This window comes from Coregonus clupeaformis, chromosome 11, assembly GCF_020615455.1.
Source record: "Coregonus clupeaformis isolate EN_2021a chromosome 11, ASM2061545v1, whole genome shotgun sequence".
NCBI lineage: Eukaryota > Metazoa > Chordata > Actinopteri > Salmoniformes > Salmonidae > Coregonus > Coregonus clupeaformis.
The window spans coordinates 31,755,953-31,783,123 of record NC_059202.1 but is presented as its reverse complement, the minus strand read 5'-3'; the positions used below and the strand labels follow the sequence as shown (position 1 = coordinate 31,783,123).

The following is a 27,171-nucleotide window of genomic DNA, read 5'->3' as shown; positions in this document are numbered from 1 at the left end:
ACCATCAAACAGGCAAAGAGTCAATACCGGACTAAGATTGAATCGTACTACACAGGCTCTGACACTCGTCGGATGTGGCAGAGCTTGAAAACTATTACAGACTACAAAAGGAAGCACAGCCGCGAGCTGCCCAGTGACACAAGCCTACCAGACGAGCTAAATCACTTCTATGCTCGCTTCGAGGCAAGCAACACTGAAGCATGCATGAAAGCACCAGCTGTTCCGGATGACTATGTGATCACGCTCTCCGTAGCCGATGTGAGTAAGACTTTTAAGCAGGTCAATATTCACAAGGCTGCACGGCCAGACGGATTACCAGGACGTGTATTCCGAGCATGTGCTGACCAACTGGCAAGTGTCTTCACTGACATTTTCAACATGTCCCTGACTGAGTCTGTAATACCTACATGTTTCAAGCAGACCTCCATAGTCCCTGTGTCCAAGGACACTAAAATAACCAGCCTAAATGACTACCGACCCGTAGCACTCACGTCTGTAGCCATGAAGTGCTTTGAAAGGCTGGTCATGGCTCACATCAACACCATTATCCCAGAAACCCTAGACCCACCCCAATTTGCATACCGCCCCAACAGATCCACAGATGATGCAATCTCTATTGCACTCCACAATGCCCTTTCCCACCTGGACAAGAGGAACACCTACGTGAGAATGCTATTCATTGACTACAGCTCAGCGTTCAACACCATAGTGCCCTCAAAGCTCATCACTAAGCTAAGGATCCTGGGACTAAACCCCTCCCTCTGGAACTGGTTCCTGGACTTCCTGACGGGCCGCCCCCAGGTGGTAAGGGTAGGTAACAACACATCTGCCACGCTGATCCTCAACACGGGGGCCCCTCAGGGGTGTGTGCTCAGTCCCTTCCTGTACTCCCTGTTCACCCATGACTGTATGGCCAGGCACGACTCCAACACCATCATTAAGTTTGCTGATGACACAACAGTGGTAGGCCTGATCACCGACAACGATGAGACAGCCTATAGGGAGGAGGTCCGAGACCTGGCCGTGTGGTGCCAGGATAACAACCTCTTCCTCAACGTGATCAAGACAAAGGAGATTATTGTGGACTACAGGAAAAAAAATAGGACTGAGCACACCCCCATTCTCATCGACGGGGCTGTAGTGGAACAGGTTGAGAGCTTCAAGTTCCTTGGTGTCCACATCACCAACAAACTATCATGGTCCAAACACACCAAGACAGTCATGAAGAGGGCACGACAAAGCCTATTCCCCCTTAGGAGACTGAAAAGATTTGGCATGGGTCCTCAGATCCTCAAAAAGTTATACAGCTGCACCATCGAGAGCATCACCGCCTGGTATGGCAACTGCTCGGCTTCCGACCTTAAGGCACTACAGAGGGTAGTGCGTACGGCCCAGTACATCACTGGGGCCAAGCTTCCTGCCATCCAGGACCTCTATACCAGATAGTGTCAGAGGAAGGCCCTCAAAATTGTCAAAGACTCCAGCCACCCTAGTCATAGACTGTTCTCTCTGCTACCGCACGGCAAGCGGTACCGGAGCGTCAAGTCTAGGTCCAAAAGGCTTCTCAACAGCTTCTACCCCCAAGCCATAAGACTCCTGAACAGCTAATCATTGCTACCCGGACTATTTGCACTGCCCCCCCACCCCCACCCCCCTCTTTTACGCTGCTGCTACTCTGTCTATTATTTATGCATAGTCAGTTTAACTCTACCCACATGTACATATTACCTCAATTACCTCGACTAGCCGGTGCCCCCGCACATTGACTCTGCACCGGTACCCCCCTGTATATAGCCTCCCTACTGTTATTTTATTTTACTGCTGCTCTTTATTTAATTGCTTTTATTTTTTCTACTTAACACTTTTTTTTTTTTTATCTTAAAAAAATGCATTGTTGGTTAAGGGCTTGTAAGTAAGTATTTCACTGTAATGTCTACACCTGTTGTATTCGGCGCATGTGGCAAATACAATTTGATTTGATTTGATATACCTTTCATAATATTTCCCCTAATGTTATTAGCCTACCTCATCTTTTTCTCTCTATTGTTGCTTCATTCCGTCTTCACATTCAACAGTTAAATGAAATATGTTTTGTTGTTCTTATCTTCATCATTCTAATGACATCCTTGAATAATATAGGACTAGAATTAGATGCAGAAGGCTTTCATGAAGATTGAATGGTTATGGGTCTGAATAAATAACTACTATAGCCTACCGCCATCGCGCGTTCACTCTTCTTTCAAACTACATGCAAGTTCTATTGGCTGCTTTATTAACATTCAGCAAACAAAAGCTTGAGTCCCTCTTCGAATAGTCATTTGCTTTAAGAAATGCAAAAAAAATCTGGTAATACTGGCACTGAATACAAGGGGTGCTATTTTCAAACCCTACTGAGCCTCTGTAATCCAAAGGTTAGCAATGCTAACACGTACAGTGGGGAAAAAAAGTATTTAGTCAGCCACCAATTGTGCAAGTTCTCCCACTTAAAAAGATGAGAGGCCTGTAATCATAGGTACACGTCAACTATGACAGACAAAATGAGAAAAAAAATTCCAGAAAATCACATTGTAGGATTTTTTATGAATTTATTTGCAAATTATGGTGGAAAATAAGTATTTGGTCAATAACAAAAGTTTCTCAATACTTTGTTATATACCCTTTGTTGGCAATGACACAGGTCAAACGTTTTCTGTAAGTCTTCACAAGGTTTTCACACACTGTTGCTGGTATTTTGGCCCATTCCTCCATGCAGATCTCCTCTAGAGCAGTGATGTTTTGGGGCTGTCGCTGGGCAACACGGACTTTCAACTCCCTCCAAAGATTTTCTATGGGGTTGAGATCTGGAGACTGGCTAGGCATCTCCAGGACCTTGAAATGCTTCTTACGAAGCCACTCCTTCGTTGCCCGGGCGGTGTGTTTGGGATCATTGTCATGCTGAAAGACCCAGCCACGTTTCATCTTCAATGCCCTTGCTGATGGAAGGAGGTTTTCACTCAAAATCTCACGATACATGGCCCCATTCATTCTTTCCTTTACACGGATCAGTCGTCCTGGTCCCTTTGCAGAAAAACAGCCCCAAAGCATGATGTTTCCACCCCCATGCTTCACAGTAGGTATGGTGTTCTTTGGATGCAACTCAGCATTCTTTGTCCTCCAAACACGACGAGTTGAGTTTTTACCAAAAAGTTCTATTTTTCATCTGACCATATGACATTCTCCCAATCCTCTTCTGGATCATCCAAATGCACTCTAGCAAACTTCAGACGGGCCTGGACACGTACTGGCTTAAGCAGGGGGACACGTCTGGCACTGCAGGATTTGAGTCCCTGTAGTGTGTTACTGATGGTAGGCTTTGTTACTTTGGTCCCAGCTCTCTGCAGGTCATTCACTAGGTCCCCCCGTGTGGTTCTGGGATTTTTGCTCACCGTTCTTGTGATAATTTTGACCCCACGGGGTGAGATCTTGCGTGGAGCCCCAGATCGAGGGAGATTATCAGTGGTCTTGTATGTCTTCCATTTCCTAATAATTGCTCCCACAATTGATTTCTTCAAACCAAGCTGCTTACCTATTGCAGATTCAGTCTTCCCAGCCTGGTGCAGGTCTACAATTTTGTTTCTGGTGTCCTTTGACAGCTCTTTGGTCTTGGCCATAGTGGAGTTTGGAGTGTGACTGTTTGAGGTTGTGGACAGGTGTCTTTTATACTGATAACAAGTTCAAACAGGTGCCATTAATTCAGGTAACGAGTGGAGGACAGAGGAGCCTCTTAAAGAAGAAGTTACAGGTCTGTGAGAGCCAGAAATCTTGCTTGTTTGTAGGTGACCAAATACTTATTTTCCACCATAATTTGCAAATAAATTCATTAAAAATCCTACAATGTGATTTTCTGGATTTTTTTCTCTCAATTTGTCTGTCATAGTTGACGTGTACCTATGATGAAATTACAGGCCTCTCTCATCTTTTTAAGTGGGAGAACTTGCACAATTGGTGGCTGACTAAATACTTTTTTCCCCACTGTACATTCCAGAGAGAATGCTAACTAAATGCTAATGAGCACATCGCAAACATTTTATACAGTCTCTGACTTAAACTATTTTCAGGACAGACATCCCAGCTCATATAGTTATACAAGTAACAAAAAAACGCTACTCACAGTTTGCGGCACGCACAAAACAAATATTAGACAGAAAGGCTCTTGATCCAGGAGGGGATACTCTGCTTTTACCAAGCAAAGCTTGATTTTGGAAGAAGCTAACCACTTAGCTAGATAACAAACTATCTACTAAATTAGCAAACCAAATCCACAAATGCCGAGCATTTAGCACATTTTAGACAGTTAACTTAATAGTTATAAGATATCTAGCTGGCAAACATTTAGTTGTGAATTCCATACTGTAACTAGATCACCTGGCACATGCTGCACAATAGTGAGTGACTCACAAGGCTCCTGTCTCTCGTCGTTGGCCGTGCTGAGAGAATCAAAACCGCAATGTACATGTATCATGGATAAATTGTGACTGACTGACTGATCTACAAATAATAATGAGTTGTTATTTATGACTCAAGGTGATTTATAGATCAGTCAGTCGGCAGTCGCCTGCAGACGTTTTGATGCTCTCGAACACAGCCGTTGTGTGCTTGTAAACAAACACCGTGTGACTGGGGACTACCGGTAAGCTTCATAATAAAAATTATGTGACAGGTGAAATGAAGAATGCAATCTTCTTTATCTCCTAATTTATTGCACAAGTTGACTGCAGGGTTTTACTTAAAAAGTAGCTACAAATATTCAAATGTATATAAAAACTTCAAAAAATTGTTTCGACGGTATTAACGATATTGAAAAACCATCCCGTGGATTTTCCAAATACCACAGTATACAGTATACATGGTATACCACCCAAGCCTAGGGCCAATGATATTAATAGCCCTGACTTCATTAATGTTTCAGGCTCAATGATAGGAGCTAGTGTGAGAGGAGAAGGATGCACCACAGGGTACATTAGTTAACAGACAGGAAGGGTTGGAGGGGGAGCTCTAAAGGACTATTTAAACACAATACCCAGATTATCACTTCATATAGTCTAAAGTACACAACAGCTGCATGCAGAGACGCAAGAGCAGAGTATGTGTGTGTTGGGGGAAACTAGAGGGGGGCAACTAGAGAGGGGGACAACTAGAGAGGGGGGAAACTAGAGGGGGGGCAACTAGAGAGCGAGAGGAAGACAAAGAGAGAGAGGAGGGAGGGAGAAAAAAGGAGGAGAAAGAGTGACAGGGGAAAGGAGAGAAAGAGGGAGAAAGAGAGAGAGGTAAAGAGAGGGAGAGGGTAAGAGGGAGGTAGAGGGAAAACTCTCTCTCAGAATGAGAACAGAAAACATGAGATATGGGAAATGAAATTGTGTACACTCCTGTCAAGCATCAAACTAGCAGGAGGACATTGACATTGCTCAGCGGTGAGACATACAAAGTTGGGATTCAATTTATTTTCTTCAAATTGACCGGGGGGGATGGTAAACCCACATCAGAATTTGTTTGTCAATTATTTTGTGTGATTGTTTAGGTGTGAAGGGAGAGTAGGGGAAGTTGTCTCCATTGCTAAGTTCACTGAGCTCCTCAAGGGGTATGGGAGCCAGAAAGTTTACTCACTCTCTGCTCTCCTGTATAGTACTCCCGAGTGGCGCAGTGGTCTAAGGCACTGCATCGCAGTGCTAGCTGTGCCACTAGAGATCCTGGTTCGAATCCAGGCTCTGCTGTAGCAGGCCGCAACCGGGAGACCAATGGGGCGGCGCACAATTGGTCCAGGGTAGGGGAGGGAATGGCCGGCAGGGAGGTAGCTCAGTTGGTAGAGCATGGCGTTTGCAACGCCAGGGTTGTGGGTTCGATTCCCACGGGGGGCCAGTATGAAAATAAAAAAAGAATAATGTATGCACTAACTGTAAGTCGCTCTGGATAAGAGCATCTGCTAAATGACGTAAATGTAAATGTAAATGTAGTATCAGTAGGAAGAGGACGAATGGGAGAAGGAGGAAGAGGACAGAGGGCCGTCAGAGTGTGGATCTCTCAGGCCAGATTGCAGTGCCAGTCTGCAGCACACAGTTATCTGTTCTCATTTATCAGGTGAGCTCAGAGAGAGAGAGAGAGGGAAGGAGAGAGAGAAAGAAAGAGAGACAGAAAAAGAGAGGGGGAGACCAAAGAGAGAAAAAGACTGAGGTTGACATAATTTCCTCATTATTTGTAGCGTGGACAATCCCCCCATCCCCCTATCCCTGTCCAGAATAACTAAAGACAATCACCCACCTCTTCCTTCATACTTCACTCAACTCTGTTTATGCCTCAGACCAAATATTGATTGCGTGCAACAATTCCTCTTTCTCTCTCTGCAAGCTAAATAATTTTGATGGACAGGATCTCTGTGTGTCTTCCTTAATGCACCAGCGGCCCTGTCTTTTTACACATATCCTTCTTAGAAAAAAGTGACAGCCCACCCAAAATATTTATCCTACTTCGTTTAAAATCAGAATGATTTGTTGACCCCTGTTCCGAGATTCTGTGTATATGGGAGAGTTCATGCATTTTCATCTGTACATCCCAAAACAAACCTCATTTGAAAAGAACAGATAAAGCCGTCACTGTCTAAGAACTAAACTCTGTTTATAAATCTGCCCAGCAACAAGATCTTAGCTACAGTATACAGCCAAGGTGCAAGACTCCACTGTCTTTGGGAAGTGTGACAGCTTAGTGGATATACACTCCATAAGGCGGACTTCCTCTCTGGGTGGAACGCAACAAAAAGAGTTCGCTGCCCCCAAAAAACCGACTCCACCCACATGCACACAGGCACGTAGATTAACGGAGTGGAGCTTGTAGTGGCCTTTAGGTATCTGTGACAGTTTGCCACGAGTGAAGCAGATACAAAAATGCCATTCTAGAGCTGACTAGTAGTGCTGCGTGGGTAAAATCACTGGGTAAGCCAAGCCAAAAAAAAAGCCATGTTGCAACCTATGTGTTTCGATAATTGCGTTGTTTGCTCTATAACCTGTTAGTTCATATGCCTCGCCACCGTGAAATATAGGCCTAAGGACGAGACAATAAGAACACACAGTGGCAGAATAAATTCAACCAAACCTTTGTTTAATCACAAAACCGGAGAGCAACATCCGTCCGGTAGAGTCCACAAAGCATATTGCATGTAACAAACAGTTACATTTACATTTGACATTTTAGTCATTTAGCAGACGCTCTTATCCAGAGCGACTTACAGTTTTCAGTGAGTGCATACATTTTTCATACTACATGACCTACAGCATGGTCAATCAAGTTAATGTTTCCGACATTTTTGGACTACTAAACAACTATTGATTTAGAACACCGGCGAGTTACCGCAAGTAGCAAAGAAAACAGGAGCTGCCTCCACTATTCCAGAACCATTTCAACTTCAACATTTTAACATAATCTAATCACCTGGTCTAATACAGTGACAACTAAAATATTCCAAAAACAATTTAGTCCAATCAATATAAACTAAATATAATGTGGATGTCCATGGTATTGATTTCTGTGTGTGTGTGTGCGTAAGTAGAAAAAAAATGTTGACTACATGTTGAAACGCCAATGCCATCTTCCTCTCTTTCATGTTGCCCAAACGGTCTATGACTCTGTCATATACAGTGGGGAGAACAAGTATTTGATACACTGCCGATTTTGCAGGTTTTCCTACTTACAAAGCATGTAGAGGTCTGTAATTTTTATCATAGGTACACTTCAACTGTGAGAGACGGAATCTAAAACAAAAATCCAGAAAATCACATTGTATGATTTTTAAGTAATTAATTTGCATTTTATTGCATGACATAAGTATTTGATCACCTACCAACCAGTAAGAATTCCGGCTCTCACAGACCTGTTAGTTTTTCTTTAAGAAGCCCTCCTGTTCTCCACTCATTACCTGTATTAACTGCACCTGTTTGAACTTGTTACCTGTATAAAATACACCTGTCCACACACTCAATCAAACAGACTCCAACCTCTCGACAATGGCCAAGACCAGAGAGCTCTGTAAGGACATCAGGGATAAAATTGTAGACCTGCACAAGGCTGGGATGGGCTACAGGACAATAGGCAAGCAGCTTGGTGAGAAGGCAACAACTGTTGGCGCAATTATTAGAAAATTGAAGAAGTTCAAGATGACGGTCAATCACCCTCGGTCTGGGGCTCCATGCAAGATCTCACCTCGTGGGGCATCAATGATCATGACGAAGGTGAGGGATCAGCCCAGAACTACACGGCAGGACCTGGTCAATGACCTGAAGAGAGCTGGGACCACAGTCTCAAAGAAAACCATTAGTAACACACTACGCCGTCATGGATTAAAATCCTGCAGCGCACGCAAGGTCCCCCTGCTCAAGCCAGCGCATGTCCAGGCCCGTCTGAAGTTTGCCAATGACCATCTGGATGATCCAGAGGAGGAATGGGGGAAGGTCATGTGGTCTGATGAGACAAAAATAGAGCTTTTTGGTCTAAACTCCACTCGCCGTGTTTGGAGGAAGAAGAAGGATGAGTACAACCCCAAGAACACCATCCCAACCGTGAAGCATGGAGGTGGAAACATCATTCTTTGGGGATGCTTTTCTGCAAAGGGGTCAGGATGACTGCACCGTATTGAGGGGAGGATGGATGGGGCCATGTATCGCGAGATCTTGGCCAACAACCTCCTTCCCTCAGTAAGAGCATTGAAGATGGGTCGTGGCTGGGTCTTCCAGCATGACAACGACCCCGAAACACACAGCCAGGGCAACTAAGGAGTGGCTCCGTAAGAGGCATCTCAAGGTCCTGGAGTGGCCTAGCCATTCTCCAGACCTGAACCCAATAGAAAATCTTTGGAGGGAGCTGAAAGTCCGTATTGCCCAGTGACAGCCCCGAAACCTGAAGGGTCTGGAGAAGGTCTGTATGGAGGAGTGGGCCAAAATCCCTGCTGCAGTGTGTGCAAACCTGGTCAAGACCTATAGGAAACGTATGATCTCTGTAATTGCAAACAAAGGTTTCTGTACCAAATATTAAGTTCTGCTTTTCTGATGTATCAAATACTTATGTCATGCAATAAAATGCAAATTATTTACTTAAAAATCATACAATGTGATTTTCTGGATTTTTGTTTTAGATTCCGTCTCTCACAGTTGAAGTGTACCTATGATAAAAATTACAGACCTCTACATGCTTTGTAAGTAGGAAAACCTGCAAAATCGGCAGTGTATCAAATACTTGTTCTCCCCACTGTAGTACACGCTTTTAGTTTTTGTTGTCCTAGGCTACCTGGCTAAAATGCTTGCTCGCTAGTTTCATGGGCAACAATTAGCCAGCTAGTTAACATTAGCCTACTACATCTAGCTACATATTGAACTTCCATCATCTCAGACCAGAGGCACAATGTATGAATTTATGGTTGGATCAGAATCACTGTTATACTCATTGGCCAGTACAGAGAATCCAAATCCCTGTCTCCATCCATGGCTAATTTAGGAAAGGGCCAATTTTAGCTAGCAAGCCACCGGAGAACAACACAACGAGATGCAACAATTCAAGATTTTTTCTGTCAATGATGTTTGGCTTGATGTGATGTGATTGGTATGAAGCCAAATCCAAACTGGCTTCCCTTGGCACTTTTTTTTGGTGTGCCAGGACCACTCACAGTTGAGCTCACCCAGTTGAGCTTAATTGGCTATTACTGTATAATGTTTTTTATCAAGGGAGGCCAAATGCTTGCTGGCTTCCCTTGCATTCAATGCTACGGGCGGCAACAATATCATAGTGTTTTTGACCAGACAGCATCAGGTAGATGGGCTACACATACTGAGACAGAGGGGGCGCTGTTTCGCTCGCTTGGATGCTTTCTCAGGTCTGATACAGTACATTGTGCTTCTTGCGAATTGAAGGAAAATTATGAAACACAGACAGAGGAAAATGTTTTATTTTATATATTTTGCTGTTGGTACATTTTTGGGGGAAGCCTTGCTTCCCTTGGCATCCATGAATACACATCACTGGAGCTGACATGATTCCTTCTCAGAGAGAGCCTCCAAGTCTGTCCTACATAATAGATTTCTATCTGAAAGTTCCACATTGTATACTGTATGCATCTATACAGGTGTTGGACTTTACTATTAGTCTACACATTTAAAGGTACCGACCACCACTGATAGTCTACCTAGTGGCCACACACAGCTATGTATATGGGAAACCAATAGAATATTTATAAGATTTATGTATAAAGGGTGTTATGACCCTTTCCCCCTTGGGAAACTCCTACCTGACCCCCCCCCACCCCAACCTGGCACTGTGTCTCCCCAAGCCCCCATTGCTTCCTCCCCCTCTCCTTCTCTCTCTCCCCGCAGAGCGATTCTCCCCTCGTCTCATTCATGTTTGAGCAGCCCAGCAGAAATGGAGCCCATGGATTACGCAGCTCCTCTAAACGCCACATCCCCAATAAGTCCTGGGGATAACCTCCGAGCGGCTTCAGCTTCTCCAGCTGTAATTCAACAGCCCTGTTTTGAGTTAATCATAATGTCTCCCACTGTACTGTATGCAGAGGGAAATAAGATTGTATTATTGCAGTGTATGTGGCTCTGCCTCACTTGGTAGTAATAAAGTAATGATGCATGACAATGACCGTGAAGAATCACTGTTAAAGACTCAATCACACAGAGCAGGAGAAGCAAATGGAAGGAACATAGAGTTCTAGTGTACAGATAATGTACAGATGTAGGATCTTAATTTTAGGCAGTTTGTAACAGCAGGAAAATAATCCTGCAGCAACAGGAAATGTGAAATATTGTGTGGATTATATATACAGTGAGGGAAAAAAGTATTTGATCCCCTGCTGATTTTGTATGTTTGCCCACTGACAAAGAAATGATCAGTCTATAATTGTAATGGTAGGTTTATTTGAACAGTGAGAGACAGAATAACAACAAAAAAATCCAGAAAAACGCATGTCAAAAATGTTATGAATTTATTTGCATTTTAGGGGAAATAAGTATTTGACCCCCTCTCAATCAGAAGATTTCTGGCTCCCAGGTGTCTTTTATACAGGTAACGAGCTGAGATTAGGAGCACACTCTTAAAGGGAATGCTCCTAATCTCAGCTTGTTACCTGTATAAAAGACACCTGTCCACAGAAGCAATCAATCAATCAGATTCCAAACACTCCACCATGGCCAAGACCAAAGAGCTCTCCAAGGATGTCAGGGACAAGATTGTAGACCTACACAAGGCTGGAATGGGCTACAAGACCATCGCCAAGCAGCTTGGTGAGAAGGTGACATGAATAATCGCAAATGGAAGAAACACAAAATAACTGTCAATCTCCCTCGGCCTGGGGCTCCATGCAAGATCTCACCTCGTGGAGTTGCAATGATCATGAGAACGGTGAGGAATCAGCCCAGAACTACACAGGAGGATCTTGACAATGATCTCAAGGCAGCTGGGACCATAGTCACCAAGAAAACAATTGGTAACACACTACACTGTGAAGGACTGAAATCCTGCAGCACCCGCAAGGTCCCCCTGCTCAAGAAAGCACATATACAGGCCCGTCTGAAGTTTGTCAATGAACATCTGAATGATTCAGAGGAGAACTGGGTGAAAGTGTTGTGGTCAGATGAGACCAAAATGGAGCTTTTTGGCATCAACTCAACTCGCCGTGTTTGGAGGAGGAGGAATGCTGCCTATTACCCCAAGAACACCATCCCCACCGTCAAACATGGAGGTGGAAACATTATGCTTTGGGGGTGTTTTTCTGCTAAGGGGACAGGACAACTTCACCGCATCAAAGGAACGATGGACGGGGCCATGTACCATCAAATCTTGGGTGAGAACCATTGAAAATGGGTCGTGGATGGGTATTCCAGCATGACAATGACCCAAAACACACGGCCAAGGCAACAAAGGAGTGGCTCAAGAAGAAGCACATTAAGGTCCTGGAGTGGCCTAGCCAGTCTCCAGACCTTAATCCCATAGAAAATATGTGGAGGAAGCTGAAGGTTGAGTTGCCAAACCTCAGCCTCGAAACCTTAATGACTTGGAGAAGATCTGCAAAGAGGAGTGGAACCTGGTGGCCAACTACAAGAAACGTTTGACCTCTGTCATTGCCAAAAAGGGTTTTGCCACCAAGTACTAAGTCATGTTTTGCAGAGGGGTCAAATACTTATTTCCCTCATTAAAATGCAAATCAATTTATAACATTTTTTACATGTGTTTTTCTGGATTTTTTTGTTGTTATTCTGTCTCTCACTGTTCAAATAAACCTACCATTAAAATTATAGACTGATCATGTCTTTGTCAGTGGGCAAACGTACAAAATCAGCAGGGGATCAAATACTTTTTTCCCTCACTGTATATATATATATATATATTTTTAGGGGTTGATACATTTTTTTGTTAGGGTAAATCAAGTCTCACATTAAAAAAATTAAAATTACTAACTTTTAAACCTCGAACACTACTGTACAGGAACATTCTCAGCAACAAAAGAGTGATCAAATTAAGATCCTACATCTGTAGAGAAAAGGTAACCTTAGAACAAGAAGTGTGTGTAGAAAGAGAGAAAGCCAGACAGAAATGAAAGAAAAAGACAAAGAGGAAGACAATCCTCTCTTCCTCGACTGGAGAGAAGCGTGGTGTTAAGTCATTACAAATGTGGTCAAGGGTTTGCAGTAATATGCAATTAACCTGATTGCCTTTGGCTGTAATTAATATGGCAGAGACCACAGACAGACAGACACCGTATCTGCTGCAGACACAAGCTGCAGGAAACGAGCAGCAGCCAAAGCTAATTACACAGAGTCCTGCAGGAGGTTTTCAAACTGAACACAAAACAACCCAATAACCATCCACAGAATGAACGGACAACATGAATGCATAATGGGAACATGTTATTCTACATTTTAAAAGCTCCAAATGAATCCCTTTTGTTTTTGTTGCCAGAAACAAGAAAGGAATATCAGTTTTATATGATTAATATTGACATACACAACATGGACTATGTCCTAACAGATTCTAAGTGATCCCAAACTAGCATTACAAATCATGTTATTCATCATTTAACATGCATTTATCAGGACTTATTGATGTGGCTGTAGTGTTGATTCATCACTAATGCCATTAGCCCATATTAGTTTAGGATGATCCCCAAATCGAAGGCTGCCGCCCTCAGACAGCGATGGTGTGTGTGTGTGGTCAGTGGATGGCTGATTGATAATCACACTCATGACAATACCTCCCCTCTTAACCTCTGACCCCTGGTCTGTGACTCCTCTACATAAGCAGTGACCTGGGAAACGCAACCCCTCCTCATTGACTTTGCATTAATGAATATGTTATCCAAAGGAGAGAGACACACATTTGTTCCATCTCTCAGAACACACACTGCTGGTTACTAAATTATGTGGTTAGGAAAAAACATTCTGATATTACATTCATTATAGGGAAATCAAGTCAATCAGAAACATCCTGACTTGACTGCATTTCTGTTTTGTGCTTTTGGTTCTCAACCTGAAACAACCCCTGGTGCCATTCTGGACTAATCCCTCCTGTTTACTCCTCTATCTTTCCCTCCTTCACCTTTGACCTCTCTCCCCCCCCCCCCCCCCTCTCTCTCTCTCTCTCTCTCTCTCTCTGTCAGAACGGCGACAGTGAAATGCGGTAGGCGAAGTCACATGCAGGACACAGAGCTACTGGAAACCGGTGAAATAAACAGTCTCCAAACAACGGAGAAAACTAACAACCCGCACACTGCCGATGACACAAACAATAACACACAACACACAATGCACGACAGAGGGTTAAATAGGGAATACAATACAACATAATGGGGAACAGGTGTATACAATCAGACACAACAAGTCAAACACCGAAACATAGATCGGTGGCAGCTAGTACTCCGGGGACGACGAACGCCGAAGCCTGCCCGAGCAGGGAGGAGGAGCAGCCTCGGCTGAATCCGTGACAGTACCCCCTTGACGCGCGGCTCCAGCCGTGCGCCGACCCGGCCCCGGGACGGCCAGGAGGACGCGGAGCAGGGCGAGTCAGATGACTCCGGTGGAAGTCCCTCAACAAGGAGGGATCTAGAATGTCCCTCCTGGGGACCCAGCACCGTTCCTCCGGACCGTACCCCTCCCACTCCATGAGATACTGCAGGCCCCCCGTCCGACGCCTCGAATCCAAGATGGACCGGACTGAGTACGCCGGAGCCCCCTCGATGTCCAGCGGGGGCGGAGGAGCCTCTCGTACCTCATTCTCCTGGAGTGGACCAGCCACCACCGGCCTGAGGAGAGACACATGGAACGAGGGGTTAATGCGATAATACCTGGGCAGTTGTAACCTATAACATACCTCGTTCCATCTCCTCAGGACTTTAAAGGGCCCCACAAACCGCCGACCCAGCTTCCGGCAGGACAGGCGAAGGGGCAGGTTTTGGGTCGAGAGCCAGACCCGGTCTCCTGGTGCATACACCGCAGCCTCACTGCGGTGGTGATCGGCGCTCGCCTTTTGCCGCCTGATGGCACGCTGCAAATGGACGTGCGCAGCATTCCAAGTTTTCTCCGAGCGCCGAAACCACTCGTCCACCGCAGGGGCCTCGATCTGGCTCTGATGCCAAGGTGCCAGAACCGGCTGGTAACCTAACACACACTGGAAAGGTGTCAGGTTAGTAGACGAATGACGGAGGGAGTTTTGGGCTATCTCTGCCCAGGGAATATATCCCGACCACTCCCCCTGCCGGTCCTGGCAATATGACCTCAGAAACCTACCCACATCCTGGTTAACTCTCTCCACCTACCCATTACTTTCGGGGTGAAAACCTGAGGTAAGGCTAATCGAGACCCCCAGACGTTCCATAAATGCCCTCCAGACCCTAGAGGTGAACTGGGGACCCCGATCAGACACTATATCCTCAGGCACCCCATAGTGCCGGAAGACGTGTGTAAACAGGGCCTCAGCAGTTTGTAGGGCAGTGGGGAGACCTGGCAGGGGAATGAGGCGGCAGGCTTTGGAAAACCGATCCACAACGACCAATATCGTAGTGTTTCCCTGAGAGGGGGGAAGGTCCGTCACAAAATCCACCGATAGGTGAGACCACGGCCGTTGTGGAACGGGTAGGGGTTGTAACTTCCCCCTGGGCAGGTGTCTAGGCGCCTTACACTGGGCGCACACCGAGCAGGAGGAAACATAAACCCTCACGTCCTTGGCTAAGGTTGGCCACCAGTATTTCTCACTAAGGCAGTGCACTGTCCGACCAATAACTGGATGACCAGAGGAGGGTGACGTGTGAGCCCAGTATATCAACCGGTCGCGAACCTCGAGCGGCACGTACTTCCGACCCTCTGGACACTGTGGAGGAGTAGGGTCGGAACGTAACGCCCGCTCGATTTCCGCATCGACCTCCCACACCACCGGTGCCACTAAACAAGACTCCGGGAGTATAGGAGTGGGCTCAATGGACCTCTCCTCGGTGTCATATAGTCGGGACAGGGCATCTACCTTAGCGTTCTGGGACCCTGGTATATATGTGAGCTTAAAAACAAAGCGGGAAAGGAACATTGACCACCTTGCCTGGCGAGGATTCAACCTCCTCGCTGCCCGGATGTACTCCAGGTTACGATGGTCAGTCAGAATGAGAAAAGGGTGTTTAGCCCCCTCAAGCCAATGTCTCCACACCTTCAGGGCTTGAACCACAGCCAGCAGCTCCCTATCCCCACGTCATAATTGCGCTCCGCCGGACTGAGCTTCTTAGAATAGAAAGCACAGGGGCGGAGTTTAGGTGGCGTACCCGAGCGCTGAAACAGCACAGCGCCGATCCCAGCCTCGGGAAGCGTCCACCTCCACCTGGAATGCCAAAGAGGGATCCGGATGCGCCAGCACCGGAGCCGAGGTAAACAGGTCCTTCAAGCGTTTAAACGCCATATCAGCCTCAGCTGACCACTGCAGGCGCACCGGACCACCCTTTAGCAGAGAGGTAATGGGAGCCGCTACCTGTCCAAAGCCCCGGATAAACCTCCGGTAGTAATTGGCAAAACCCAAGAAGCGCTGCACCTCCTTTACCGTGGTCGGGGTCTGCCAATTACGCACGGCAGAAACGCGGTCAACCTCCATCTCTACCGCTGACGCGGACAACCGATGTCCCAGGAAGGAGATGGACTCCTGGAAGAACAGACATTTCTCCGCCTTCGCATACAGGTCATGTTCCAACAGTCTACCAAGCACTCGACGCACCAGGGACACATGCTCGGCTCGTGTAGCGGAATATATTAGGATGTCATCAATATATACCACAACACCCTGTCCATGCAAGTCCCGAAAAATCTCGTCCACAAATGATTGGAAGACTGAAGGAGCATTCATTAACCCGTATGGCATGACAAGGTACTCATAGTGACCCGAGGTGGTACTAAATGCTGTCTTCCACTCATCTCCCTCCCTAATGCGCACCAGATTGTACACGCTCCTGAGATCTAATTTTGTGAAGAATCGCGCCCCGTGTAATGACTCCGTCATGCTAGCAATCAGAGGCAGAGGATAGCTGTATTTGATGGTGATCTGATTTAGACCACGGTAATCAATACACGGGCGTAAACCCCCATCCTTCTTCTTCACATAAAAGAAACTTGAGGAAGCAGGGGACGTAGACGGTAGATTCGGTGACGTAGGTTTCCATAGCGGCCGTCTCCTCCTGAGATAGAGGATACACGTGACTACGTGGAAGCGCAGCGCCTACCTGGAGGTCTATCGCACAATCCCCCTGTCGATGAGGTGGTAATTGAGTCGCCTTCCTCTTACTGAAGGCAAGAGCCAAATCGGCGTATTCAGGTGGAATATGCAAGGCGGGAACTTGGTTCGGGCTTTCCACCGTCGTTGCCCCTACGGAAACGCCTAAACACCGCCCAGTACACTGATCAGACCATCCCTGGAGAGCTCTCTGCTGCCATGAAATGTTGGGGTCATGAGCTGTTAACCAGGGAATCCCCAACACCACGGGAAACGCAGGAGAATCAATCAAATACAACCGTACTATCTCCTCATGACCCTCCTGCGTTTTCATCCGGAGAGGCGCCGTGACCTCCCTAATCAACCCAGACCCCAACGGGCGGCTATCTAGGGCATGAATGGGGAAGGGCACATCAACAGGCACGATAGGAATCCCTAACTGCGCCTGAATCTACTAGCGCCTTATGCTGGGAGTGAGGAGAAACCTCGGGAAACACCACTTTAATACACATATGATCAGCAGAGAGCTCTGGGTGAGTTGGGTGCCTACTCACCGGGAAAGACTCATCAGTGCGTCGCCCACTGCCCCGATTCCTAGGAGACCTTCCCCAGCACCGACCAGCAGTGTGTCCTCTGCGGCCACAGTTGGTGCAGGGGACAGCCTCCCTCCTGGTCTCCCTACTAGACTCCCTAGCACCAGCACCCCCGAGCTCCATAGGGGTCGGCTCGGAAGTGCTGGGGGATGGAATGGACGGCCCCGAATCCGGACGTCCGCGGGTAGCCAACAGGGTATCCAGGCGAATCGACATGTCCACCAGTTGGTCAAAGCTGAGGTTGGTGTCCCTGCAGGCTAATTCCCGACGCACGTCCTCCCTCAGGCTGCATCTGAAGTGGTCGATGAGGGCCCTCTCATTCCATCCCGTGTTGGCGGCTAGCGTCCGGAAGTCCAGCGCGAACTCCTGCGCGCTCCTCCTCCCCTGTCTAAGGTGGAATAGACGCTCACCCGCCGCTTTACCCTCTGGGGGATGATCGAATACTGCCCGGAAGCGGCGGGTGAACTCCGCATAGCTGACCGTAGCGGCGTCTATCCCACCCCATTCGGCGTTGGCCCACTCCAGCGCCTTGCCGGACAGACAGGAGATGAGGGCGGACACGCTCTCGTATCCCGAGGGCGCCGGGTGAATGGTGGCGAGGTAGAGTTCAACCTGGAGTAGGAACCCCTGACACCCGGCCGCGGTGCCATCATAAGCCCTCGGGAGCGAGAGCCGAATCCCACTGGACTCCGGAGATGGACCGATGGGTATGGCTGATGGTGGTGGCATCGTAGGAGGAGGTGTGGGCAACCCTCCCCTCTCCCATCGCCTCAAAGTGTCCATCACTTCTTGCATGGTGGTACCCAGGTGCTGGATCCTGGCCTCTTGGAGGATTACGCGCTCCTCCAGTGATCCACTAGGCACAACCGATCCTGCTGACTCCATGGTGGTGTGTTATTCTGTCAGAACGGCGACAGTGAAATGCGGTAGGCGAAGTCACACGCAGGACACAGAGCTACTGGAAACCGTACTTTAATAAAAGTCGCCAGTGAAATAAACAGTCTCCAAACAACGGAGAAAACTAACAACCCGCACACTGCCGATGACACAAACAATAACACACAACAGAGGGTTAAATAGGGAATACAATACAACATAATGGGGAAGAGGTGTACACAATCAGACACAACAAGTCAAACACCGAAACATAGATCGGTGGCAGCTAGTACTCCGGGAACGCCGAAGCCTCTCTCTCTCTCTCTCTCTCTCTCTCTCTCTCTCTCTCTCTCTCTCTCTCTCTCTCTCTCTCTCTCTCTCTCTCTCTCTCTCTCTCTCTCTCTCTCTCTCTCTCTCTCTCTCTCTCTCTCTCTCTCTCTCTCTCTCTCTCTCTCTCTCTCTCTCTCTCTCTCTCTCTCTCTCTCTCTCTCTCTCTCTCTCTCTCTCTCTCTCTCTCTCTCTCTCTCTCTCTCTCTCTCTCTCTCTCTCTCTCTCTCTCTCTCTCTCTCTCTCACACTTTTTCCCTTATCTTCTTTTCTCACTTTCTCTTTCCCTCTTTCTGCCCCCTCCTTCTCTGTCAGTGGACACATCTGCAGTCCCTTTACATGTCAGGGGACTTCTCCTCTCCCGTACGCCACAGTGTCACACAGCTCTAGCCCTTAATCTCCTCCTCAACCCCTCACTGAGCTCCTATCCCACCAGTGCACACGTCTGTCCCTCTTCTACAGTCACACCTCTCACTGCAGTACAAAACACCATGGCATGGTGAAACTAAAGACTGGCTCATTCACACACATACAGTCACGCATGCATATACACAAATACAGTCACACATACACACACATACACACACTACTGTATCACTGTTCCCAACCCTTATTACCTCTCCACCCTTGACTGAGCCCATGTCCCCTTCACAGCACTGTGACTGTGCAGCAGGGTACAGCCTAGCCCAGCCTAGTCCAGCCTAGCTCAGTGCTGATTGGCTCAGTCTCTTATCACACAACCCAGTGGAGAGATGAGCTGCCTGCTAGCCTGCCAGTGAGAGAGTCACAGACACTCAGCATCTTATTGTCACAGCCTGCTGGCTCAACTTCGTCTAACGTAGTACACACAGCCTCCCCACTCACACACTTTCACTGTTAGAGACAAACACCCACCACACACACACACACACACACACACACACACACACACACACACACACACCTCTGAAAACACCACACACCCTCCCCATTCACGCTCTCTTTCTGCTGCCTCATCCTCACCTCACCTCTGCAGGCAGGCAGGGAGCAGCAGGGAACAGGAACCTGGGCACAGCAGGACCATGCAGCTAAACTTCCTCATGCAAAAACTGACTGTGCCAAAGGGCCATGAAATGTAGCACAGTCTGACCCCTTTCAAACACATTAAGAACAAACATGTACCACATCTGTACCACATATACTGGACATGTACCATTCATGTGAGGCGTTGCACTTTTACTATATGCTGATTATGTTAATCAGTTACAGTTAAACAGCACCCTCAGCGGGGTCTGAAACGACCGGTGCTTCTGGTTTTCAGGGGAAATGGAAAGAGTGCCTGTGATGCGACTTCAGCTTTTCGACGTTAACACTCCATCTTAACTCCTCCACCACATTTACTGGATTGGTTGAACAGTGCAGAAGCGACCCTCCCCCTACAGTTTTTCTTCTTCTCGTCAGGCCCAGAAAGAAACGCTGCTCAGGTGTTTCTTGTACGCTTGCTACGTTAGGTTAGTTAAACAGTAACACTGCAATTTGTTGAAATGGATGTGAGTACAAAGGGATGGGACACAGACAGTCCTTCTGAAGCTCTTAACCTCTGCCCTTTCTTTTGTGAACTTTAACCCCTGACCCCTGACCCCACTCACCGATCTCACAGCTCTCTCCGGAGTAGCCCTGGGGACAGTAGCAGCTGTAGCCGTCGCCCTCCTGCAGACAGCTGCCTCCATGCAGACAGGGGTTGGTCTGACACGGGTTGTCCTCAGCTGCAGAATGGAGACAGAGCAGGGGGGTTAACTGAGGGACTCACTCGCACACACACTCACACACACACACACACACAGGCATGAGCGCACACGCACACACGCGCACACACACGTATACTTGTGAGGACTTTTTGGGGACCAACAATTGATTCCCATTAAAAATCCCTAACCCATAACTCTAACCCATAACCCTAACTGTAAACCTAACCCTAACCCTTACCCTAACCTCTTAACATAACCCCTAACCCTAAACCAAACCCCTAAGCCTAAAATGTAGTTGGTTTACTATTCTTGAGAAACTTGTACTTGTAAGTATAGTACAATGTGCGCACACACACACACACACACACACCACACACCACACACCACACACACACAGACACACGTTAACCAGCACATAACCAATGTAGCAGATATGTATTTGTTCACCAAACACACGCTCATCATCCCAGGCAGGGCTGTCAGAGGTGTGTTTCTCTTCAAGTATTTTGGTATAAGAAGGAAGAACAATACCTAATCCTTACCCAACTAAAAGAGAAGCATTCCGTGCCTCCGTGGATTTCTCTGATAGAACCTTAGCCATTGAAAAGCTTTAGATTGAAAAACAATAGAGAAGATAGATAGTCAATCTATCTGACAGGTCCTTCATAGAGTACTTCACTCTCTCAGTGACACCCTCCTCTCCGTTCAAGAGCGCGAGAGTGAGAGCGACAGAAGACAGAGAGAGAGAGAGAGAGAGAGAGAGAGAGAGAGAGAGAGAGAGAGAGAGAGAGAGAGAGAGAGAGAGAGAGAGAGAGAGAGAGAGAGAGAGAGAGAGAGAGAGAGAGAGAGAGAGAGAGAGAGAGAGAGAGAGAGAGAGAGAGAGAGAGAGTTTTGAAATAATCTTTATTGGGTCTGGGAGCCCACCACACAAATACTCATACAAAACCGTATTTACACATCAATTAAAAACACAACTCCAATTCCTCCTCCACAGTAACTGAACACAACAGCCTCTGAATACCCCATATACTCATAAAAAGATCAATATTGTTGACAAGTTTATAATAGGCAAACTCAACCCTTAGTCTTGCTGCCAACATTCCCTCCAGCATTCCCACCACATCCACAGACCCCTGTCCCCGAATACTGTTCTTTCGGGTCTTCCATATGGCTAATTTTGCTGCCCCTAACACAAAATTAAGCAACACAACTACACCTTTCTGACTAAACCTGTACTTTGGCCCAAATATATACAGTTGGGAAGAGAAAACCTCTCCCAGAGCTGAGAACCAATTAGTGATCAGGTCAATCATCCCGACCAACCTGGGACACTGTAAAAACAGATGTGCCAGAGTTTCAGACTGAGCACAGAATGGACACCCCTCCCCAACAGTAGGATCCAGGTGTACCAGATACATGTTGGTGGCTATGGCTCCATGTATTATCCTCCATTGGAGGTCAGCTGTCCTCTTATCAATAGGCAGTTTGTATAATGTTCGCCAACAGCCTTTTGGGGAGGCACCTGGACCAAGCACACCCGCCCACCTCGTCGATTTTACCCCTTCCAGGGAAGAGGCATGGGACACCTTTACACATATTCTGTACATGGCCTTCTTTCCCACCTCCTTGAACTCCCCCAGCTCCGGGGTATCGAAGGAAAGCAGCATCCCCACGTCCTCCTCGAATGCCCCCGCCGCAGCACTAACAATCAGTGCAGGGAACACATAATCCAGACCCTCCTTCCACCGATCAGAATTGGAAGTGTCAGTCACATACTGCAGATGAAGTACTGGCAAGGAATCACAGACCTCAGCGACGACCTTCCTCAGTAGGCGAGACGATCGGATCCCCGCTCTTTCTCCCAGCTCCTCCAACGACCTATTCCTGTTCCACATCAGATGACCCAGCTTAGTACACCCCACGCCTAACAGGCATGAACGTAGGCTAGCTGAACCCAGAACACGGGACTGGATGGCAGTGTTGTGAAAAATAGGCTCTTCAAAAGCCACATCCCTGGTGGCGTGCAGGCCTTACGGGACTTGACCAGAACTCTCCAAGCCTGCATAACAGACTCATAAAATGGAGTCAGGCCAGGCAACTCACCCCCCTCCAGCTTTAAGAGGAAAAGGTGCTTGTCTAAGCCCAAACAGCCCGCTCTCCTCATCAATGCGTAGGCTGTGTCAACCCAGCTAGAACCGTCACTGTACAACAGTCTCTGGGCTGCTTGAAGCCGGAAAGCCATGATCCTGGAAGAAATGTCCACCAGGCCTTGCCCACCCTCGTGCAGTGGCAGGTACAGGGCTGAAGCTTTAATCCAATGTTGTCCAGACCAGAAGAAGTTGACAAGGGTCCTCTGAAGCTCTTGTATCAGACCCTTTGGTGGCTGTAAAATCATTAGTCTGTGCCACAGGGTAGAGGCAGCTAGGTTATTAGCTACCAGTACCCTTCCCCTATAAGACAGCTGGGGCAGCACCCATTTCCATCTTGACAGTCTGGCACACACTTTCTCCACTACACCCTCCCAGTTCTTTTTCTGAAAGACATCGGAGCCTAGAAAAACCCCCCAAAGTCTTCATCCCATCTCCGCCCCACTGAAGCCCCCTGGTAACCGTGGAGCGGACCCCATCTGAAGCTGGCCTGCCCACAGCGCTTCACTCTTTCCCCAATTGACTCTAGCTGAGGAGGCCCCCTCATACACCTTTAAGGCGTCTGAGAGAACCTTAACATCCTCACCCCCTGTAATAAAAACTGTCACGTCATCTGCATACGCAGACAGTGCTATCGTGGGACCCTTCATTACACCTGGCACAGAGAAACCAGTAAGCTTCGCTCTTAAAAAACAAAGCATTGGTTCAATCGCCAGACTGTATAACTGCCCTGAAATTGGGCATCCCTGCCTGATGCCCCTTTGGACAGGGATGGGACAACTCAAACCACCCCCCACCTTCACCATACACGAGGCCCCAGCATACAGTAAATTCATCCAAGACAAAAAAACATCCCCAAACCCAAAGGCTTTCATTGTTTTAAACAAGTACTGGTGGTCCACACGATCAAAAGCCTTCTCCTGATCCAAAGAAAGTAAACCCACATTTACATCAGACAGTTTACAAATGTCTAAAACATCTCTTATTAGAAACAAGTTGTCAACAATAGAGCGATCAGGTACACAGTAGGACTGGTCCTTGTGGACCAACAATCCCAGATACTCTTTCAACCTGTTTGAGAGACATTTAGAAACGATTTTATATTCTGCACACAGCAAAGCAACAGGTCTCCAATTTTTTATGAGAGCCAAATCCCCCTTTTTTGGCAACAGTTAAAGTACTGCACGTTGACAAGATACAGGAAGAGAGCCCTCATGAAAAGATTCACACACCACTTCATAAAAATCCTCCCCAATAGACCCCCAAAAGTGCTTATAAAACTCAGATGGTAAACCATCAATGCCAGGGGCTCGGCCTGTTGAGAGCTGCATAACTGCTGTGGACAGCTCTTGCAGTGTAATGTCAGAGTCCAATGCGACTCTTTGCTCAGGTCCCAATTGAGGAAGACCGTGTAACAACTGTTCAGTACACAGAGAGTCACAATCCTCCGCCTTATAGAGGGCAGAATAGAAATCCACGGCATGTTGACGCATTTCACTGTCATCCGTGGTCACCTTCCCATCAGGGAGACGAAGGCAGACCATCTGTTTACGTTGCAATGTCGACTGTCCTAGGTTTTAAAAAAAAAGCACTAGGAGCATCCATATCCTTGAGGGAAGCGAAACGAGACCTAATCAAGGCACCCTTCACTCTTTCATGCAGAAACGACCTCAATTCATGTTTCTTGTCCTGTAAGTTCATGACTAGTCCGGGGTCATTCTGAGTGAGCAACTTCAATTCAATAGATTTAATGTTCTGTTCAAGGGCCCTGATAGTCTCTTTAACTTCAATTCGAGACAGAGCAGTATACTGTTGACAAAATAATCGTATTTGGGCCTTCCCAACCTCCCACCATTGTCTCAAGGACTCAAAATTCCCTTTTGTAACCCTCAATTTTTCCCAAAACAACAAAAACCTTTCACAAAACATGACATCATGTAACAATTTAACATTAAAATACCAATAAGATGATGACCTTCGTGGACAGGACAAGTGAATATCAACAGTGACAATATGGTGATCAGAGAAACCCACAGGAGTAATGTCACACCTTCCAACCCTACTACAGTATTGCTCAGATACATACAACCTGTCTAACCTTGCTGCACTGACATGACCTTCATTAACTTTTAGCCATGTGTACTGCCTAACTTTTGCATTCCTTACTCTCCACACATCAGAAAGCTCAAACTCAGTTAATAGACCAGACAGACAAATTGCTGACCACAGGTGAGGTTCTTCAGCGGTGCGATCAACAGTAAAATCCACTGTACAGTTCCAGTCCCCCTAAAACCATACACCCCTCTTGGTCACACTGTCTTAAGGTTTCCTTTATTTTATCAAAACCAACAATACGCTCTGTACCCTCATTAGGAGCATAAACATTCAAAAAAACAAACAAAAACCCCATAACATCGACCTTGACCAATAAAACCCGACCCTTGACAATCTCTGTTGTAGATACCACAGTCACCCCTAAGCCTGAAGAAAACAAGATTGCCACCCCAGCACTGAAATTAGTACCATGACTGAGTATATGCTGCCCCTCCCACCACATACCCCAGTCAGCCGCATTTTCCTCATCACCATGTGTCTCCTGTAGGAAAACTACATTAAGCCTTTTCTGTTTTATTACTTCTAATACCCAAGCCCTCTTATTCCTGTCCCTTCCTCCATTAATATTGAGAGAACCTACCCTTAGTACCTCCATATAGAAAAGAAAAAGGAAAAGCAGAAGATACCACAGAGAAACCAGACAAAGAGAATAGAACACCCTATGAGGCATAATCATCATCATTATTTAAATTTTCTCTTAACCTGACCACGTTTCCCACCACCTTTTGCTGCTGCAACAGCAGTAACACATTTCCTCAAGCGAAACCGCTTCTTCTCACTCAACTGGTCTAACCCCACCGTCTTCTGTAACATCACAGCTGACCTCACAAACTTATCAACATCAAAATAATCTGCCAATTTGACAGATTTCCCAAAAGTCTGATCCAGAAACCCATTTACCTCCTCTAGATCGTAAATTGAGTCCTCACCAGCTGATATCGTATCAAGAGAGATATCCATATCCTTCTCCTGATCCTCCTCAACTGAGGCCACAGACCACTGACTCCCCTCTACCACATCCCTTTCAACACTCCCCCACTTGCACCCCATCACTCGTACCCAGGCATCTCCTCCACTACCTGGGAGACTAGCCCCACCCTGAACCCCATTACTCGTAGTGGGCATCTCCTCCACTACCTGGGAGACTAGCCCCACCTGAACCCCATTACTCGTAGTGGGCATCTCCTCCACTACCTGGGAACCTAGCTCCACCTGAACCCCATTACTCGTAGTGGGCATCTCCTCCACTACCTGGGGAGACTAGCCCCCCCTGTAACCCAGCACTCATAGTGGGCATCTCCTCCACTACCTGGGAGACTAGCCCCCCTGTACCCCCAGCACTCATAGTGGGCATCTCCTCCACTAACTGGGAGATGAGCTCCACATGAACCCTCTCCTGTAACCCATTACTTGTAGTGGGCATCTCCTCCACTACCTGGGAGATTAGCTCCACATGTACCCCCTCCTGTACCACAGCACTCGTACTGGGCACCTCCTCACCAGTCTGAGGAAATGGCCCTTCAGATCCATCCTTACCTTCTACAACAAAAATTTTCCGCTGCATAACATTTCCCTCTGGTACAAGTTGCACCTCTGTGCCCTCAACACGGACAACTTGTTCCTCAGCAACAGATGCGTGTGGCTGCTCTACCACTGTCAGCCCACCTCTTCCTACATCAGTGGGCCCAGGCGTTACGAGGACCACCTGCGCCCCTCCCTCTGCCTTCTCCCTTTTCGGGCAAGCATGTCGCTTATGACCAACATCCCCACACTCAAAACACCGTTGACTACCTGTACTAGCATAAGCCATATACAATCTATTGTCATACTTGACTTTAAACGATAACTCCAAAGTCTGCTCCGGTGAGTCCAAAAACATAAACACCTGTCGCCGAAACGACATTACCTGTTTCAACGCCGGGTGTTTGCAACCCAATGGGACAACCTTAATTGAACTTGCAAACTTCCCAAAGCGCAATAACTCGCGCTCCAATAGCTCATTTGGAATGAACGGCGGTACATTTGAAATCGTTACCCTTGTTGACGGAGAAAAAAGCGGCGTAACTTGAATAAACATTCCTTTAAGAAGTATGCCATGCTCAACCATACGATCAACAAGGCGCTCTTCTTTAAGAAATACCACCACCGCTTTATTCATCCGTGACGCATAAGCAACATTCTCATATCCTACCTTCTCTCCTACGGCGACCAGAACCTCTTCCACCGTGACAGTAGCTTCAGTAACACACCTAAAGCCGTGCCGAAGTGACAGGGCCGCCATCCCCACCAAAATCAGGGTAATTTCGACACGAAAAACTATATACTTAATTCTACCACAACAAAAAAATAGAAATAATAACCTTAATCATGCATAGAAGAAAGAAGGATATCACCAAGAAAAGGAAAACCCAGGATATCTAACTCTACACAACACTTGCACTTAGCACTCACTCAAACAATTCCCAGCACGCACCAAACACTCCCAGCATGCAGAGAGAGAGAGAGAGAGAGAAAGAAAGAAAGAAAGAGTAGAAGAGAGAGAGCGAAAGAGAGAGAACGAGAGAGAGAGAGCGAAAGAGAGAGAACGAGAGAGAGAGAGAGAGAAAGAGCGGGAGAGAAAGAGAGAGTAGGAGAG

The 27,171-nt window shown here is 47.1% G+C and overlaps 1 protein-coding gene across 2 annotated transcripts in view; it reads right to left on the bottom strand.

The window, feature by feature from the left end:
* The window catches only part of LOC121576779 (brevican core protein-like), a 282,893-nt gene that overhangs the window by 70,545 nt on the left and 185,177 nt on the right, over positions 1-27,171 (bottom strand). For both annotated transcript variants that reach the window (XM_041890233.2, XM_041890234.2), the window contains one exon: positions 20,176-20,292. In XM_041890233.2, coding sequence (XP_041746167.1) covers positions 20,176-20,292 — 117 coding nt within the window. The remainder of the gene's footprint in view (positions 1-20,175; positions 20,293-27,171) is intronic.